Source organism: Betta splendens, chromosome 24 (genome assembly GCF_900634795.4).
Source record: "Betta splendens chromosome 24, fBetSpl5.4, whole genome shotgun sequence".
Classification (NCBI taxonomy): domain Eukaryota; kingdom Metazoa; phylum Chordata; class Actinopteri; order Anabantiformes; family Osphronemidae; genus Betta; species Betta splendens.
The window spans coordinates 5,758,005-5,778,580 of record NC_040901.2 but is presented as its reverse complement, the minus strand read 5'-3'; the positions used below and the strand labels follow the sequence as shown (position 1 = coordinate 5,778,580).

Genomic DNA, 20,576 nt, shown 5'->3' with positions numbered 1-20,576 from the left:
GCGTCATTCAATATCTGATGGGAGACGCGAGCCCCTTCTCCGGTTCTGTCACGGGGCCCGCGCTGTCATCCAATACCGTACATCTGCTCCGCCAGCAGCGCACAGATCCTCGTCTTACCTGTTTAGATCCTGCCTGAGCTCCGACTGGCGAGTTGGCGAGATTTGTGCCACGCGATCCTTCGCTCGCGGCTGTAAAATTGGGAGCCTTCTGTTGAAACGACCGACCCTTCTCCCTCGTTTGTCATCTCCCTCTTATCGCTGCTTCTCCGCTTTGTCTTTGAATCCTCTCGCTCGCTCTCTCTACCTCCCCGTAACGATCGTCACCCCTCCAGCCGCTTGAAACAGCTCCTCGTCCTTTTCGGAGCGTAGATCCTCATTTCTGCCCCCCCCCTCGAGCGCGCTTGTGTGAAATTGGATTGTTGATCCTTCAGCGCCGGGCGGGCGGCAGCGATGTAACCTGGGAGAGCGGCGGCCGCACGCTCCGCCGGAGACGGCTGTTACGGGACAGGACTGGTCCTCGTCCCCTCAGCCCTGGAAATGCTCCCTGCAAAAGGAGGGGGGAAAGGCCGGCGAACGTACAGGAGCGCCGCACGCGGCAGCGTGATTGGCTCCATTGGCTCAAGTGTCGAGAGGTCATTGTTGATCCCTGGGCGATTCTCAACGGCTGTCATCTTGGATCTGCCATTATCATTTGTCATCGCTGCCACAGCTGCACCTCACTCCTCCATCCCCTCATCATAGGCTGGGACCTCTGTGTCAAAAGGGGAAAGCGATACTTCATACAGATATGTCTTGTAATTACTGTAACACACACACACACACACACACACACACACACACACACACACACACACACACTATTTATTGGCCTGAAAGGTGGCTGTAAAGTACGTGGCTTGTTCCTACTGAAGCTTCAATTACCTTGAATTCATGTCACTAGTTTATAATAGTAGTAAATGTTCCAAAGCAAAAGTACTGTATCTGTAGAAGCCTCTGAAGCTGCTGCTGCTGCATCTCCGCCGTTCATCCCGACGCTCGGTTTTCTCCCAGCTGGTACCGACCGTGACAAACTCCACCGCATTCACTGTCAGTCATCACCGTCATTCCAGCTCAGAGGCCTCATCAAAAGTCCTCGCTCAAAACTGGGCCTTTTGATGGCGCTGACTGCTCTCTGCTCGACCAAAGCCGCTGCTTTGTCACTCACGCGGCTACAAACATTTTATAGCCACATTTGAAATGTAAGGGAAAAAAAAGGTTTGATGATTGTGCAATAGTCTCAGAAAATCCAGGTTTTACTCCAGAGATGCAGTCATGATGTCATCTTTTGCAAAGTGTTTGTAGGTCTGTTTAGGTTTCGTCGCCTGCTGCCTTTGGTCCACGTTTGTTACCGAGCACATCATCACGTGCAGATTCAGTCTCTACCCTCCAACGCTCCACACGCGATCCCCACATTTCCCCCGGGGTGTTAAATCCAGTGCTCGGGCTGATTGTACCGCGTGTCACTCTGTTCCGCGTCTGCCGCCGTCTTTCTTTCTCCTGCCACAACCACCTCCTATTCCTTTGTCTGTCCTGTTCCACAATTGCAGAATAAAGAGCGGTGGCATTTAAAAAGGTCCACATGTTGGGGGGGGGTTGACATTCAAAGTGCTGCCACCTTAAGGTTAACTCCATATGAAAGGTGATGGTGAGTGTAAGCTTTTAAACCATCAGTCATGTCAGATGGACCAGGCTCTGAACGCTACTGTACCAAGATGCACAGGTAACCAATACACCTGGGCTCCGTCTCGCACCCTGGTTGAGTATGTTGAGCTGCTGCGTTGCCCAGGTTGTACTGTGTGCGTGTCAATGACGAATATAAGTAGTTTATTTGCAGTTGCCCTCAGATGAATTGGCTAAAATTGAGACATTGACTCGTTTACTCCCGATCGAGGAAGGTGGATGAAAAGTGTTTCTTTCTTCGATTGTAAATGGGCATCGACGTGCACCGCTTTGAAATTCCTCCGCTCGACTCGGTACGATTTTCAGCTGCTTGCACAAAAGGGACAACAAGCGAGACTTAAGAGGGTTTTTCTTGGAAAATTAATAGCAACTTGACTCAGTGTTCTCCTCCCAAAGCTGATACCTGGGAAGGATGTGTGGCGTGTTTAGCCTCTATTAAGGGATGCACATATTGAAATACAGAGTATGTTTGAAAATTAATTTGGCTTTTTACACTGTGTGACTCTAGGAGCAGCAGCAGTTGTTTCCAGAAGGTAGAACACATTAATCCACGATGGCCAAATAATGGAATTTGCAACTTCTGGTGCAAAATTATTGATTTCACTTCGTCTGTGTTTGATGCTAAAGGTTCCGTTTAGCCTTTACAGTGAAACACACAAGGTCTAAAGTCGTATCCTAATGAGCACGAAGTGAATCAAACATCAGGCCTAATATTATGACACTGTAACAACGTGCTGCTATGACATAAGCTTTGTAAAACTGTCAAAACGATTAGTCGAGGTTCTTAAATATCCCCATGTGAATTATTATATTCACAAAATAATTTTCAGTTTGTCAGGTTCAAATTTTACAAATAGCTTGAAGTCATAGTGTTCGTTTTTTTTTCTAAATTTAAAAGCTCCTCATTATGACAGTCACTTTTCTTGCAGCCACGCAACTTTACATCTCATTATTTTTCCATTTCTCTCTGTCTATTATTCGCTCGTCGGTCTCCAAGTATTGTGGTCCGCTCGCTGTGGGCCTCCCCCGTTCAGCGTGCTCAGGGGATCTACAGCCGGCCATTTTAATAATACACATATAAATAATAGATATATTTTAAATGCAAATTCTAATAGGGACTTTGGGGGTGACTCAATCATGCAGCGTTTGTGGTTTGACCTTAACTAGGGCTAGCAAATTACTGGGAGCTCGGTGTTTCTCATTAGGAGCTCCACGCATCATCACACACACTACTCCTCTGCCATAACTACAACTACTGTGTACACTGTGCAAATGTTTTCTTTTCATCTTTACATAGTTAAGTAGTCGCGACTGTGCCTTTTTTTTTTTTTTTTGGCCACACTGATGGCATGTGAGGGTGAGCAGTGCTTCCCTCCCACCCCCCTCCTCATCAGGTTCCAAAGGTTGATGTGATCCATAATTTATCTGCAGCTTAATGCTGCTGATATCAGAACAGAATACAGAGAGATAATAGCAGTGTTATTGTTTTTTTGTTTCCTATGCAGACATTTGCTCCAATAAATCACCCAGTGACTGATGGGATAATTAGTATAGTGTTAGTGATTATAAGTATTGGGCAGTGGTGGAAAATGATGAATCTAAGTGTTTGTAATACCCTGTAAAATATAGTCTGTATTACGCATATAAATCTAAAAGTACAAACCTATTATTGGCTCAATGCACTTAAATTCCTACACTTATAGTCGTTCTACAGGAATAATTACACCCATGAATGTATATTCAGCATTTAATCACTGAGCAGGCACCACTGTGTTCTATTATTGGTTAGAAAGGGCCGTAGAGCCTGTTGGTTCATGCAGGGTTGTCGTGCTTAAGGTTGTATATACAGTAGGCGTCATGATGGAAATTTAAACAACGTTCCACCAAAAGGTTCTCTCACATTCTTACAATTAGTGAACGTGGGATTTTGTCGGTTTGGAGCTTGGTTCTGGCAGCAAATCTCTGTTCTCCTTTAGATTTCCGTAGCGTATAACGTTAAAGTGTATTGTGCTGATTGAATTTCAGCGCTACTGAATGTGAGAGAGCTCTTCACTGCTCCAGCATCAGTTTCCCAAGCCTCGCTGGTACGCATCTCCAAAAAACATCGACAACAGGTCCTCGGAGTTGCTTACAACTCCCAGAGTCTCCTCCCGATCGCAGTCTCTGTAGCCACAAATTCCCCTCTAGTCATCAGAGGAAAAACAAAAGACCACACAGTTTGCATTCCTATGTAATTCAGCTCTAATAACCACACAGGCAACTATATTGCAATCGTAATCAGATTAGATACTTCTGGGAAATAACAGTTGATAATGTTTGAAGAGGAGGATAATATCCCTATTCAAATTAGTTTGCAAATTGGAACGGAATAAATTGTCTGTTCAACATAATATTTTACTGAATCTACAAGCAAAGCAATCAAAATGTAATTGAAAGCAATTAAATTATGATTAGTAAATTTGATTAATCTGCTGGATTACAGCAGGAGTACGGTAATCTGGACCCGCAGTAACAGAGTACATTCGATGGTAATCCTGCTGTGGAGTTGCGTTGTTTGCGATAAATACTGTTGCTCAGATGAACCTTTACTCTCTGGAGCAACGACTGCTCTTTAAATCAATGTTAATTTAATTTTAACTTTTTTTTTAGTTCTGAATTACTCTCAGACTTGATTAGCAGTGACATCAGCTATAAAGTTATTTCCAACAAACTAGAAGTAAACTAATTTGGCTATAATCAATCATTGTCAATGTAACAGCTTTATTAAATCAAGTAATTACTTTATAATTGCTTGGTGCCGAAGTGGAGCCCTTCTTTACATACTGGGGTGATTATGTTTTAAATTGCTGCACAGGTGTGTGAGCCGCTTGTGTGTTCCGCGTTTCGGGTCTCATCATCTTAGCATCGCTTCGTGTACGGGACATTTTCCTGCGTTGTGTCCGGCTCTGATCTCCATCCGCCGGACCAGCGCCGCTCGTGTCTACAGACCCGGCGGCCGGACCCAGAGCCGGGAATCGGCCCATTATGCCGTCGCCGGCTCGTGTCAGTCCATTAGCTTCGCTGTTACTGAGCTACAGGTTGAGTCATATTTCCATTTATCTTACAAAAAAAAAAGTCTCCGTCCCACAACGAAGCCTCTCCTCCTGCGTCGAGGTTGTTTGTGTTGTTGCTGGAAGTCATCCAGCTACCGTCTCAATTAGGAAGCCGATTTCGAGGGACTGTTTGTGCAGTCTCGCCACATCTCCAGAGTCTCCCGATAACGGTGCATAAAGAGAACACGCTGAAGGTCAGGCTGAAATTGGAACCATTTCATCATGAGGCATTATGGGAAGTGCTGCGCATGTAAGGGGGCAATAAATATTGTCAAACACGAGCCAAGTGCAGTCGGTACCTGCTGGCAAGTTATTTTTAGGCCAAGGATTTGCTGTGGACTTTGTTTACAAGTTGCAGATCTATAACCAGACATCTGAGATCTGGTTCAGTCCTCTAGTCCTCATGCCATCAGGAGTCCACACAGAGACTTGGTAGTGAAGTTCAGAACTCTCACAAAAGAAGTATGGGGACCGCCATTAGCATTTCATTTCAGTAAAAGGGAGCTTTAACAGGATGTGTCAGCTATTGAAATGCAAATATTGTATGTTGTTGGAATGAATGATGGCGCTCCTGGCAGGTGTGTTAATCTGCAGCTGCCGGAGAAGGCGCGCCACTAGCCGGCACCTCCAACGATGGGGAAATGAAGAGAATACCGAGAGCATTCTGTATTTGACAAGATCGTGTCCTTCATTAACACAAAACCCCGCAAACTATTAGAAGCAGCGTGTCATGAATCAGCGCGGCTCGCGGATTTGACAAGAAACGGATGTTAATATCGGCTCAAAAGGGCATTCTGGGTTTGACACAATCAAGGACTCTCATTGTTCGCTCGCTGGGCAAAATCTTAATTATGTTTCGACCAGCGCGCCGCTGCAGACGCACCGGAGCAGAGAATACGGGCTGACTTCTACCAAGGGCACGAACAGCAGCGCCCGGGCCGTACAGCAGAATGTTTGTTGAACTGCAGTCAGCCACAGAACGTCTTTCCCGGTTTCTTTTGTGAAGGGCAGTCGACGCCGCCTCGCATCGAATCACAGAGAGTCTGCGATTATTATGGAATAGAGGGCGATTGTCTCGTTACTGTAAAGTTTGCCTGCCGGTTCGAAAATGAAAGGTTTTATGCAAAGCATTGTGAGTTTATGTGGGTTTGTTCACTCTGGGGAGAGGGAAAGAGCAAAGAATGGGGGTGTGTCTGTGTTCTACAGCAGAATTCTGTAAGTACCTTGACAAGGTTTAAAATAAATAGGGAACCGTTGAATAAACTGTCTGATTCATTGTATGGCAGTTGCTGTTCTGAACCGTGATGCATAGACAAAGTGACACCTGCCACACATGCAGTGAGGACGCACAACGTCTCTGTGAGGCCCATAAATTGGACTGCTTGTAGTTTTTAATGTGCACACAAATGCCACAGGCTGAATAATCTTGAACCATTTCAGATTGCTAATGTATGCGATCAGCTGACAGATCACACTGAGCTCCCAGGAATCTCTGCGCCAACCTGCTTCAAGGACGGATGTTGAAACCAGGCTTTGGAACCACACAAAAGCAGACGAATTAAAAAAAAATTCCACAGATTTTAGGAGTTTGTGTGTGTGTGTGTGTGTGTGTGTGTGTGTGTGTGTGTGTGTGTGTGTGTGTGTGTGTGTGTGTGTGTGTGTGTGTGTGTGTGTGTGTGTGTGTGTGTGTGTGTGTGTGAGAATTACATGGACGGAAATTACAGGAGAGGACACGCAGAGTGACAAGCAGCAAAGATTATTGCGATTTCATATAATGCGCGCAAACATTTGACTTTCCAGACGTGCAAACAGTTTGTCTGTTGATAATGGTAAACTCACAAGTATCTACTTGTACATTAAATTCTCTAGTAATATACAGTGTTTAACCAGATTTAGGATGTACTTGTACGCTGATATAAGGACATTTCCATATTACATATTATTTATAGACATTAAAACAAGTCAAATAAAATGATGCTATTATTCAATTAAATTATGTTGATTTAATATAATACAATAACTATTTTTACAGTCTAGTCCAATGCAACAAGAGAGCTTCTTTATTGGCTTCAATTGGACCGTACAGTACTGTACCTTATAGTGGCCAGTGAGTGGTTTGTTACTTTGTGTTGAGTTTAATGATGATTACGCTTGGTGGAAATCAGATATGTTTCATGTCCCGGTGTCCTTCAGCTTGTCCTTCAATAAGTAGAAGGCTCCGTCAGCTTTCGTTCAGAGCCGTGATCTGAATGGAGCAAACCAAGGCTCTGTGGGTATTAACACCTCCACTGAATGGCTCACACCTACACATTTCTAGTGCAACAATTAAAAACAAGCGCAGACATGAAGCTAATAAATTCCAGGTTGACTCCAGAGAGCATATTTGATCCTCAGGGGTGACATTTTACCTGCTGTCTATAAAGAAGATGCACTCTGTTTTTCTGCCTCTTTAAATCAGAAGCGTGACATTTTGAAGACGCCGGCGCCTTCTGCTCAATGAACTTGGTTCATTCTGACAATAAGATGTTACTCAGTTATTAGCGTCACTGTAACTCTAAATCTGTCATTTCACCTTGGCAGATAATATTGAGCCATTGTCTTTGCTGCTGAACTCAATATTTGTTCACTTCCTGACATAATGTCCCTTGCACCGTGTCCGGCGTTCTTAATTTTATATTCAGGTGCCCGCTCAAACACCCGAGTTGAGCTGTCATTACCAAGTAAAAGCACCTGCTTAACATTTATTATGGTCAGAGACAAAGAAAACGTTAATATTTATCATGTGGAAACACAAGAAGGAGACGAAACGTAATCGTTGTTCTAATGCAAATCTTTGAATTTTGTATGGAGCGAGGTACGGATGTGACCAGAAATCTCTTGGTGTGTGACCTGCATATTTCCCTGGTAAATGAGACATGTTAAATGATGTGCCAGAGGGAAAATGGGTCTTTTCAAGCAGCACACACTGTTCCGATCATCACAGATAACCATGCTGGAAGGCCGGGGACCTAATTTAAGGGCTATTTACCATACACCACGTTTTCAATGGAGCTGCACCCGGCTGCAGAAATAGGTAGAGAAAAATACATAAGAAAACCTGCAAGAGAAAAATGTTTCAAGCCTTCTACTGCTCGCAAACATGATCATTTTATATTTTCTGGAGTTTACAAAGACGCCGGCAATTAATAATTCATCCATCTCCTCTCGAGATCCTTTTGCTGTGGATGTTTTGTGAGCTCCTCCTCAGTCTTTGCGCGCTGCTCTGAAAATGAGCCAGTACAGGAAAAGAGGACCCACTTTTATTGAATACAAAGAGGTGGGAAGTGATTAATTCCAGGGCACATCTCCTGGCTGCATCACCCCTGACTGATTCATCAGACTTAGGCAACAAAGAGAACAGGGCCTTTTAATCGAAACCGTAATCCATGATCAGCGTTAAACTGGGATTTTAGATGTCTCTAAACAAAACTAGTTATTGTTGTTGATCCTCAATTTGTGACACTATGACGGCTCATAGTGGAGGCTCTAGTGGTAAAATTTTAATGACGTCAATTCAATTTATATTTATATAGCACCAAACATTACGTCGAAGCACTGTACATACTGCACGAGGTCAGAACCTTACAGAATTATAAAAAGCAGACAAATCCCCACGGAGCCAACACCAGGCAGCAGTGGAGAGGTAGAACTTTCCTTAATGAGATGCACCTCAAGCAGAACGAGGCAGAGTCAAAGCTTGACCTTCTCCAAGCGGTAATCAAGTCATTTTTGTACTTTAACCAAACTCTAGCTGTGGAGGAGAAATGGTTTACAGCAGTGATTCGTCATCATTGTATTAGAGGAAATGTCACATTGGGTCATTTTGTTTATCGTCTCTGTTGGTTCCAGCGTTGGTCTGATTCTTGTGGAACCGTCCTATTTGCGTGATTAGTAGAAAGTTAAATATCTTGTTACGTATTTGATGCCTTCTGACTAAACGTCAGCTATGAGTGCATGGTAAACACTTGCTGATGGATGGCTGTGGGGAGGAGAACACCCTTTTCGGCTCTGATGAGTCACCCCAGGTTGAGTAATAACCAGCCACGGAGAAGAAATCAGCCTAATTAAAGCACTAATGGCTGCGTTATCAAATCCTACATAGAGTGGTGTTGAAGGCGCTTGCTGGCGTTCATGTAAAGTGACTGTGATAGAGGACGCTGTGACGTCTGATGCTGCGTTCGGCCTCCCAGGATGCTTCATCCAGGCGCCTCTGACTTGGTAGAAACAGTGAAGCAATGAGGAACGGGGACCTCTTTCCTTTGTTTCTGCACTTAAATACGGCCTCGTTTCATCAGCTTAATGACCTCATTTAAAAGAGCCTAATGACTCCCACTAATGTCCGGGCATGGCTGTTCTCACCAGCGATGTCCTCTGCATGCACATTGTGAGGCCTGGTCTCTATGGAAAACGCAACCTATTTATTGTCTTCTCTTATTTCTCAATATTCATTTGTTCCACCGTTTACAGGTTAGTTTTCTGGGACGCTTTAAACATCATGGATTTTGTTCAGGCTGCAGGTCCGTCAGGCTTTCGCTGTGCTGGGACTGTTTTTCCATCCCACTGGTCAAAACAAAAAGTTGACTTTATAAAATGCACCAAAAGAGCGATTCCGTGCATTTAACTTCATTTGTTTTAAGCCTCTCCTGCACCTTTGGCTCATTGCTTCTCAGCAGCATCACCTCAGACAGTTGAATCGAGTGCTGGAAAGGTCAGTGAAATGCTAATGCCAAAATATAATTTTAAGTCGGCGCATCACCGCTCGGAGAACATAGGGCAGGAGCGAAATGTTAAATCTGCACACGCGGAGGCGTCCGCGGCGTCGGCCGTCCCGGCGCCGCCCGCCGCGACTCGGCTGTGGCTCGCTCAGCGCCGCGCCACGACGGCCCCCAATAAAGATCAGAGTGTGAAAGCGGCGCTCGGCCGCTTTGTTATGGATCGCTTTAAATAAAGGGCCACGCTCGGCGTCGACACAGATCGATATGTGGATGGGCCTCTTGATGCGGTCATAACCGCCCATTGTGCGGAGCACTCTCGTCAAAGGCGCACGTAAAAGCACATACAGTCAAATATGTGGCAAGAAATCAATGCCCTCTGATAAGGACTGAAACCTGACAGCTCAATAAGCTTCGGACAGAAGATGTTCCCTCTTATTCCGCATCATCCTCCCGTTCCCACTATAACTGTATCCCATTCCTACAAGCGACTTAACAGCTCAACCCTGCAGACTATTTCAGATTACAAGCTCCTGTCAAGGAGTGCACAGGGAACCCGTGTGCAGGGTTGTGTAAGGAACCATGAATCGGTGCAACGCAAAGACACTACCACCGGCAACAGAGGTGTCTTTAAAGGCCGCCTCTAGTGGCATCATTACCTCTTTCAGCTGCAGCGGGAGACGCCGGGCGCGATCCCGGTCAGGTCGCTTTGAAAAAAGCTTCTCCGAACTTTACTGAGAGACGAGCTGCAAAATTCATATCTGCGGATGTTCAAGTTTGCCGGTTGTGGACAATGCGGCCTGGGCTAAATGCAGGATCCAGGGGTAGCACTTTGTCCCAGTGCATGTGTGATTCGTCTTCTCGCTGTGAGGGAGGACGACGCCTCAGGTACAAAGCCCCACTTCTCTACGCTAGTTTTATTTTGGGCTGCAGGAGCAGTTTTTAGTAGCGTGACTCATCCATGCAAGTGATTAATCATCTAACTCATGAATATAAATGTTGTCTGTCTCTGGGTCTGTAAAGAAGAAACACTCGTGTCTCACATTATCACTTAACAAATAAGTAAACTCAATAAAAACATGCAATCACTTTATAAATGCCAAAGGGAATAAATATTGGCCCTAAAATCATTTCAACATTTTTTCTTTTCGGGTTTGTTTTTGAAGTCCTAGCTTTCACACAAATTAGACGTGTGTACTGTATGTCCCCGCTCCAGCGTCCAAACAATCCTTTGTGTGTCTGCCCATTTCACTGGCGCTGCGGCTGATAAAACGGAGAGTAAACTGTGATTTTCACAAGTGTGAAGGTAAAAGGAAGAACAGAGGCGTGCCAGCCGGCCTGGTGAGCTCCTAGACAAGTCTACTGATGCGCTGATCTGCTGCTACGGACCTGCAGTAGAGTTCCCTTCAACACAGTCGATGCACTAAGTAGACTGAGAAAGCTCAATAATGAGTATTAATTATGCAGGAAATTATTATATGGAGAGAAGAGACGTGTTGACTGTCGAAGCAGTGGTGATTTTATTTTTATTCCAATCTTAAGTTCATTCTGCTAAAAAAAAAAAAAACAACAAAACACGCATGGAGACATCAAGCCATCTTCAAAAAAACATCCTCATTTTGCTCTTCAGTTCTAACTTTCGACACAGGATATGGACCTTGAAATTACTTTTGCCATCTGTATAGGCTGGAATTAGCATTTGAAAAAGCGACAACATTAGAGCAAATCAAGTGAGGCTCATTCACGGGCGCTTGAAAGGCAGCTCGAGACGGACAGAAAGGCCCATTCGCTTAAAAGATCCTCCCGCGATTCAAGGGGAGGACTGTTTATCCACCTGCCACAGTGTACTGCATGGCTATTTCTCAGCTCCTTCAGGAGTGCAGGGTGTCTAATGGTCCCAGCAGGCCCCTTGGCTGTATATATTACCCCAAGCGGCGCCGTGCGGACTCCCCCTGTGCCTGCGGGAGCACGGGGCTGCGCTGACCACTTCATCTTCTGGGATAAAGCCAGGCTTTTGGCTGTGTCCCGAAAAACCCCAAGTGGAGCCTCAAACGTTGAAGGATGCACACAGTGCGTGACCTTGACCTTTTGACCTCGCGCGTGTGGAGAATGTGCACAGACAGCAGATACTGGAGCGCGAGCTCTCAGGTAATTAAATCTCTGCGTGGTCACGAGGAGTTAGGATTTAAGCGCGTCGTCATGCATTCGGCCGTAGCCTACTGCACCTAATGCTGCTATTTATAGAGCCCTCAGCGAAAGGTGAGAGTCCCCCTGTGGCCCATGTGGCATATTCATTTCCATGTCCTGACTTCATCCGAGGAGAACTGATGAATTTCCGTGTTGTACTTTCGTTGTCTTGCAGCATTCGTATCGGCTTTTACCCCCGTTTTCATTTTCATTACTCACACGCTCCGATCAGAGATCTTGTGACCCAATAAAGTGGTCAATTTCAACTGCCTAAAAATCCGCCGTCATAGTTTAAGAACTGAGCCGGGCCTATTTCATTGCCATCTGGTTTGAAATAAGCCATTTCAGAGCGCGCGTCCGGGCCTGCTCCGCCGCCGCGGTCCCCGTGGACCGAAGGCTGCTTCTTTGTCTGCCAGAACTCCGTGTCCAGCAAAAGTCAATAGGAGGCCTCTGTGGGATGGCAGCATCCATCCTCCAGCCTGTCCACTCTGTCACATCCACGCTGTAATCTGTTTATGCATCACAGCTCTATGGCCTACATGGACTCGGCTCTCTTGTTTAAAAGCAGAGTCGCACGCTGCTCAAAGAGATTAGAGATCAGCTGCTACAGTAGCTGTGGCCGGCGGACGTGTGGGCTCAACTCCACCCATTGTGTCAACATCCCTCCTTACGCCAGCAATTACACCCAGAAGTGAGAAGCGGACACGTGTTCAGAGTCTATACTGTGCAGCCGCTACCGCCGCCGAACAGGAGGCAACTATTTCTATTCGTGTACTGAACGGAGCCGTCCGCTCGTCCTTGATGAAAGAAGCAAGTGTTGATTCGAAACAATTTAGCCGCTACAATAGCGTGGTGATAATGCAAGGCGTGCTGCACATTCTGCAGCGTTAATGGAACAGTGTTGGGGTCCCGTACGGCAGAAGGCCGTACAGTACAGTAGGCGTGTGTAATGGCATTCTTTTGTTCTCGCTCTGACTCCGTTCGTGTCTGCACTCGCTGCTCTCCACCCGTTTTTTTTTTTTGGACATCTGCATTTTAAGACCTCGCCGCTGGCAAAGCACACGCCGCGTCTGCTTATACGGCATTATCGATATAAACTGGATTTGTCGTCTGGGGCTAAACGGCGGCGCGCGTTCCAGGCTCTCACACACACACGCGCACACACTCTTGCGGCCGCTCGTAGCAGTCATTCAGCCATAGACGAGCTGCACAGCTGCTGTGACAGGCCTCGGATATGCCGCTCCCCGAACACTCACCACACATCAGGCAGGGTCACAGCCTGATGGAGACCCGTGTCTCTTGCTATCCCATGCTGTGTGACACGCTCCTCGGGGAGGGGTGACCACGACATGAGGAAGCGTCCCCACATCACATGGCTAAGCGCCCGTCGCCGTCGCTCATTCCCGCTGATCGGGCGCCTTCGCAGCCCCTCGGCCGCGATCGGAGGGGGGGAAACGCGAGAGGGTGGGGGTTGAGGTTGGGTTTGGAGGGCGGGGGAGCGGTGCCGGCACTCGCGGGATGTTACGCGTGGGGTTTCAAACCCGCTTTTCCACTGAAGCCTGTCGGCCTCGCCCCTGCGATCACGCTTCGCTTTTTTTTCCTCCTTCTTCTTCTTCCCCCGCCGAACGTGTGCGCCGAGCCAGGAGCTTTCCAAGCTGTCTGAGTTTTTTAGCTGGAATCTTAGTGGAAGTGAAGTGAAGTCCGTTCCCCTTCACTCGTTTGGCTCAAGGCTTGAAATTACAATGCTGGTGTCTGTATCCCCTTCTGCGGCGCATCGGCAGCGCATAACCTGTTCTCATTGTTTATCTGCGGCGCCCGGAAGGCGCTAACGATTGTTAGCGATCATTCAGATCAAATGTTGGTGGAATTTCAAGTAATGCCTGACATTTGTCTAGTATGAAGTGAAATTACACTGATGCAGATAGAAATTACGGACAGAACACGCTGTAATTTGTAAGAGTAATTTGTAATATCCGTAAGGAAATTTACGAATCTGCAACAGCGTGAATGTGAGATACTGTAAAGGCTTTACTTGTATTAAACTCTCCGAAGGTTTCATTTAATGTATGAGTCCAGAAATTCAAGGTTGTATTTTTGTGTATTTTGTCATTTTCTAACTTCGCCTCCGTTTCAGTTCAAATTCTCTCCCATTATTTGTCGTAGAAATAAATATTACCTGGATTCATTCGTCTCCCCTCGACACGCTGCTTCATACGTGCTACGCGCCTTCTCCGCGGACGGCGCTGCGTTTTAAGATGGCTGCCAAAAATGGCGCGCTAGCGTCTTTGTGCGCTGGCGAGGTGCTCCGCTATGTTCCAGTCGAATAGATTGGACACAGTCTCCGGGTGGATCGGCTCCAGCATTCAGCACCGCTATGACGGGAGCCCCGAACAAATCCACTCCACATTTAGGTGTCAGCGCGTTGTCATGGAAAGGAGATACCTTTATACAGTAAGTGAATAACGTCCGACGGAAAATAAGTTGTGTGCTTTTGTTCGCTTAACTCTTGTGGTCAGACCACAGTTGCTTGGAGCGTTTGGACGCGGCGACAGGAGGGAAAAGCGCAATTTTTAAAGAATTCCTTTTCATTTTAGAAAAGCTGGCAATGATCTGTCAAAGGAAATGATACAAGGCTACATGATGGATAGGCTTGTCTTCCTCTGCCTCTCAATCTCTCACTGCTTCCGCCGCTGCCATGCTTTCTGTTTCTGTCTCTGAGGAAAGCCATTATTTCCATCCCCCTCCACATTTCAGCCAAATTCACTGTATCTGTCCAAGCCTGGCCAAAGGGAAGAAAAAGCCATTCTGTCAGTTGAATTTCATTTCCTTTCCTGCACATACTGTTTTCTTTTTCTTTTTTTTTTTTTTTGATTTGTTCATGGAGGGAATTACAATGTGATATTATTTCATGGGTGCGCACAATATAGCAGCCGCTGTTATTGAAATTTTGATTATGATTAAATTTGTGTACGCGCGTCCCCCAGAGATAGCCAGCTGATTGTGAAGGTGTGTTTCTCCGGCGTGCATTTCAATGACAACACAATGGTGACCAGCCCCCCCCCCCCCCTTAAAAAAACACAACCCTTCCCGGTCCATTCGTTCAGAATGGATTACGCGATAAAGCTATCAGGGAGACAACTTTGCATCCGCGGGCCGTCTGATTGTGACGCCGGCCGAGTGGTTCCGCAGCAGAGAGCCGGCTCCTCGCCTGCAGGATGTTATTTTCCTGTGCACGCAGCTTTGCCACAAGCGGAACACTGAACCTTTAAGAGGTAGAACATAATCAAGCGCCGTGGCGCCGGCCTGCGCCCTGCACACCGACACTCATTGTGTCTGGCAGTTGTGCTAATGACATTTCACCAGATTAGCTTCTCACTGTTCTATCGGCGCTGACCTGCTTTGTGTGGGTGTGCTGTTCTTCATTTCGGGCCCTGCCCTCCTTTAACCCTCTGTTTTCCCCCCCCTTCTCCCTCCTTCTTTTGCTACAACCTCTCCTTTTCCCCAGACCTGTTATTAAATCTCATAGCAGTTAGTTAATGCGTTCAGCCCTGTGCTATAACGTTGTTTACTCCGATGGGACCTGGGTGTTATAGACATGCTCTCATCTCTCTCTTTGCAGTTTCAAGTAATAAAGTAATTTCTCTGGGGAAACCGAGGCCACGTGTTCAGGTCCGGGTCTAGTGCAAACTCTCCGATCCTGTGCGGGACGTCGACGATGGCAGTTTTTCGGTGGAAGCCTGGCGTTCCGTGTGTGTGTGTTATTGTAGGATTGAACCGGTGCAATAACTCGCGCAGACAAGGGCTGGCTCAAACCAAATGCAAAGGCAAACACAAAGCCATGAGCAAACGCTTCCTGTTTATTTGCTCGCGGATGTGGTGACTGACTCAAAGCAATCATAGCCCAGAGCCCTGGATCACTGCGAGGCCCCTCCTATATGTACTCACAGCAGATGGTGGTCAGTGGCAAACACTCCTGCTAGGCACAATTACGCTGCTCTCCCTGTGATGCTGCTGAAGTGTGTATAATGACAGCTGTCCGCTCGTGCCACGTGTGGGCAAAAAAAAAAAAAAAAAAATCTCCGGCCGCCAGAATCGGATCAGCATCTCTCTCCGCTGCCAGAGCAGAGAAGGACAGCGTGTTCAGACCCGATGCACCTTGGTTTTCATCTCCCTCTCTTCGGTACATCGATGCTGACATGTCTGCAGCGTTCAGGGGGTTTGACGAGAAGGACGGGTCCTTCCGGATTTGCTGTGTGCGCACCTGGAAAAAGAAACAGCCCAAAAAGATTTGAGGCTAATAAACACCCATTCTGCAGGAAAGCGTTGCATATGCAGCCTCGCGTGTCTGGGTGACCGTGAGCGCCAATGTCAGTACATCCTGGTTGTGCCTGTGTGCATACAGTATGTGGTCCATATGTGGGGATGCTGCGTGCGTCGCAGGAAAAAAAAAAACTCCTCAGCCAGCTTGACGCCAAATATAGAACGGCTTGGCGCGCCTCGAAAATTATTTATCTGGCTCCCCTGCTTTTCTCCAGCATGGATTTTTGTCGAGTCAGAGGAAACCATCTGCTGCCCGGTGATAATGGGCGGCGAGGGAGGAGAGGACTGGAAACGATGGGGGGGCGAGCAAATAAAATGGAGAGAAAATGGCAGGCGATGTCCCAGAACCTACAGTACCTTCCTGTCTGACTGCTGCAAGTCTGCCATCTTAATAAATATCCTGTCTGATATCGCCTGGATTCTACAGTGTGTGCGCGTGTGTGTGTTTCCTATCTAGTCGTATTCATTTTCAAGCCCGGATTGTTCCTGAGCCCGGCTCCGGCAGCCGAGGCGCTGTCAACGCGATGCCGTGGGCTCAGACCCGCTTCTTCCTCTCCCTCTGCTAGACCTGTGACAGATGGAGCGCCTTTCAGCGGCGGACGCGTTGCTGCGTCCTTTGTTTCGGCCAAACGGGTGGGAGTATTAATGAGAGCGCGTTACGAGGCAGGTGCGGGACTAAAACCGAGCTGCGAGTTAATGAGGAGTTGCCTGTATGGAGGGGAAGGTAAAGCATGGCTGGAGAGGAATACGGTGGAGGAGGAGGAAACGCACTCATTAAAACCAAAGTGGGCTCTAGAAACGGACTCCTTACCTTGAGAACGGCCGCAGCCTCCTCTCCCTCGGTCTCCAGGGCTCTCGGGTGGAATTGAGCGCTTAGGGCATTCTGAGTAAACCGTTTCAGTTTTCTCTTGTCTGAAGTCGACAGGTTGAGCTGGACAAAAAGACCTGACAGCCCGTCTCCCCTCTCACCCAGGCTTCATTCTGCTACTTCATCACTCATGTCTCCTTTGCCTTGAGATATTTTCTTTAGTTGTGTGTTTTTTTGTGTCTGCTTTTATTTTTACTTTCTTCCCCCCCAGCACTTATAAAATTCTTAGGTAACTTCCAGTGTGCGTTTATCAAGCGGGCGGCGCTGCTAGAACTTGTGAAGTTGTTTATTACAGAACAGATGTTGTGCCCTATCACTAGCATGCAGCGTCTTAGAGCGTTAAAGGCTGTAAAGCTGTGATAAATCCATCTTAATGAAGGGAGGGAAGTTTCCCAGCAGCGGGATTGATCCCATATGCAAAGCGGCGCAGTAATTCACTGCCAAACCCAATTGTTGGCGTGGCGTTTTGTTGTGCGGTCAGCTCAGACCCGCCGCCGCTGCGATGCATGAGGGCGTGCCTGATGTAGTGGACGCCGGGTCAGAGAGGATAATGGAATTGAGGGATGGAGGGGGGATGAAGGGATCAGCCGGGAGGACACAGGAGGGGCCTGGTGACCAGGTCTTTTCTATTAACTCGGGAGGCTGAGCGGGGGAATCAGACTGGGCTTTGCCCTCTCCCCGTCTGGTTGTTAGACCAAGCGTCCAAACTGCAGATAGCACCCGGCGAATATTGCTCACGGGTCCAGGAGTGATTGACCCTGTGTTTTCATCAGCCTGGACTTGCCTGATAGCGTTTCATACTCCCCTACCTGAGTGAAATATTAGAGATGTGGTTGCAAAGAAAGGCTTAGAGAACTTTAGTTTGGTCTGATAAAGTTGCATGGGACACACACACACACTGTCACACAGCTTCTCATTTTCTTCCTAGAAATCCCATTTTTACTTTTCATCTGTGCAAAAGGATTCCTTTCTATTTACTCGTATTTGTCATACTTCAGAATTCCATTATCTCACTTGGCTGAACACAGTGTTTAATTTGTGGCAAAATTAAGATATACAGAATCTCAGGGGGAAGGATCTGAATTTGAATGGAGCTCACGCCACACGAGGAAGTTATTTGTTATTAGCGTATAAAAGCAGTGTTCCTTCAAAGACTCTAAGCAATGAACAAACATGACAGCTTTTGTTCATTTCCTTATATTTGTTATTTCACGTACCTACAGTATGTTTTGAGCTCGGCTCCATCGTCGGAGCTCACTGGAACCTTAAAGGACGGGTCAAATGTTGATTTCAGGGTTTATGTGCCGCTGTGTGTAGCGTTCAGAGATCAACCGGCCTCCAGCGGCTGCTTTGGATGACTTCCTGCCCCTCCTCACGTCTCACGCCACCTTTCTGTCTCCGTCTGGTCAGGTCTCTGGCCTGTCGCCCGGAGACAGCCAGACCCAAGGCCTGCTGCTGGCCCCGGGGGTGCGATGGGGACAGACGCCCATCAACCAGCTCACGCCGTGGGACACGGACGAGCCCCCCGCCAAGCAGCACCGAGACAGCGAGCCCAGCGGTAATTAATCACACGCTCTATTTGCATGCACGCACGCACGCACCTGATGATGCGGCTACAGGTGCACGGATGATGTATGCGTGCACACGGACCACATATTTAGGTGCTGCACCCCAGACGCCTCTGGTTGGCTGATTCTAATGAGACCTCTCAGCCGCCTTGGCCTGAATATCATCCATGCTTGACTCGGCAACATGCACACTTTACATACGGAGTCATGCATAATGTACACACGCACTCATCGTCTTTACATAAACCAGATTAATTCTGCATAATTACGGAGATGTCAGCGCGATATAAGGAGGTTTCAACATAGACATACTGTAATTGATTCAAACTGTCACAACCTTCACTGCTCCCGTTTTATTGTCCTTGTTAATGTTAAGCTGATTTGGTCTAAATTAAACTTACAGTATATAACAAAAGTCTAAAAGTCCTCCAAATGATCTCCACCAGGTCTAATTTAGATGTCGACCTTATTCTATTCATGCCACGTTAAAAAAACGTGTACGGCTCTGCAGTGCAGCACCCGCCCCGCCATTAATGAGTTAAGCCGGCGTTGAAGTTTTTTTACTTTTATTGTAATGAACTCACCCAGAATGGCTCTGCCCTAGAGCAGTTAATTTCCTTCCACTGCTCCGCTGGCCTCTGCCTCCTGCTCATCGCAAATGTGTCTCATTTAAGAGTAATGCTGGCACGGAACTTGCTCCGGTGGAAATTCCGGCTCGACAGATCCAGATTGCAGACAGCTGCTGCTCAACGGCAGTAAAGCATCACGCTGAACGCGCAGAAACGCTTGTTTGCCCGCTGCTGCGTGTTTACCTTGGCTCCTCATTAGGATTTGAATATGTTTCATATATTTGTTGTTCGGGGGATTAATTATTGAACACTTTGATCACTTACCCAAAAGGAATGGTTCTGCAGGAGAAGCCATTCATTATCCTCTCATGGCTAAAGGATGCGGTGATGAGACAGTGCGGAGCTCGGTTCTTGCCTCTGGCGGTGATGCAGCCCCCCGCTGCGTGGCCACGGCCCCCTGCTGTGCACTAAGGGCCGGCCCCGGATTGCCCACAAAGTTATGCAGGTCTTATCATTGTGCGCGGGTGAAGGAGGCTCCACCAAGCCGCCGCGTGGAGAGTGAGATGTCAGCGACCCGGCGCGCTGTCGCATATGACGCCCCAATCCCGGCAGCGCCGTTGCATATTGATTTGCGCGTGTGCGCTATTCCAAACTGTGACTGGCGTTTGCAGCGGAGCCAGCTCCTCTCCACACTTCACTGAACTGTGTTGCCAGAAAGTTCTCTGCCAACTGTGCTAGAATTAATCAACGGCTTCTTTCAACAGGAACTTCAGTGTTGTGTCAGTTAAAGAAAGTTTGCCTTTGAAAAAGAAGTTTTGATTTAACTTAAGTTTTTTTTTTTTTGTACAAAAATAGTTTGTTTTGAAGTCGAGATTTAGATTTAGGCAAATGGAAAAAAAAGTGGCATTACTAAAAGGGAGCATAGCCCTTAATGAGACTCTTAATTGAGATACAAGGCGGCAATCAGAACCACTGAATACATTTAAATAATGGAATGTAGATGCTTCTTTTTTGTTAAACATTGCAGGCGGGAGCAAGTTCATATGTTTGTGTCGTAACCACATTTTAATCTAATCCATCATTGCATTAAGACACTGGCAGTTTATTAACTGCGGATTATGAAACGAACCCATTTTATTGGAAGCCTTTATTAAGATGAGCCATAAGACAGGAAATGAAAATCAGTGTTGTTGTTGACTGTTGACTTGTAAATCACGATTGCATCAGCAGGACTAGCGTTGGGAATAACGTGCAGGTCTTTTCTCCTGCAGCGTCTTCACATGCGCTGCTTTAGCCTTTGGCCTTTTGGCAGAATGCTGGGCTATTTTTAGGGACCTGGACCACAGCGGGAGAGGGGGGGGCAGCATTCAGATCCAATATGGCTGCACACCCTCGGCATCCAACGCCTCGGGCTGGAGAAATGATTGGCTCAGAGTGTAAACACAGACTCCTACACAAATAAGAGCACAGGCGGCCACATGCATCCAGCATGTTTACTTCCA

At 47.0% G+C, this 20,576-nt stretch overlaps 1 protein-coding gene across 13 annotated transcripts in view; it reads left to right on the top strand.

Annotated features, from left to right (window-relative positions):
• Positions 1–20,576, top strand: part of LOC114849192 (kelch-like protein 29) — a 149,738-nt gene that overhangs the window by 56,548 nt on the left and 72,614 nt on the right. For 12 of the 13 annotated variants that reach the window (XR_003784579.3, XM_029140349.3, XM_029140350.3 and 9 more), the window contains one exon: positions 18,348–18,495. Coding sequence is in view for 12 of the 13 variants with exons in the window: in XM_029140349.3 (XP_028996182.1) it covers positions 18,348–18,495 (148 nt within the window). In the remaining variant the exon portion in view is untranslated. Of the gene's footprint in view, positions 1–14,000; positions 14,201–18,347; positions 18,496–20,576 lie in introns of those variants that run through there. The other variant, XM_029140354.3, reaches the window with a different exon arrangement.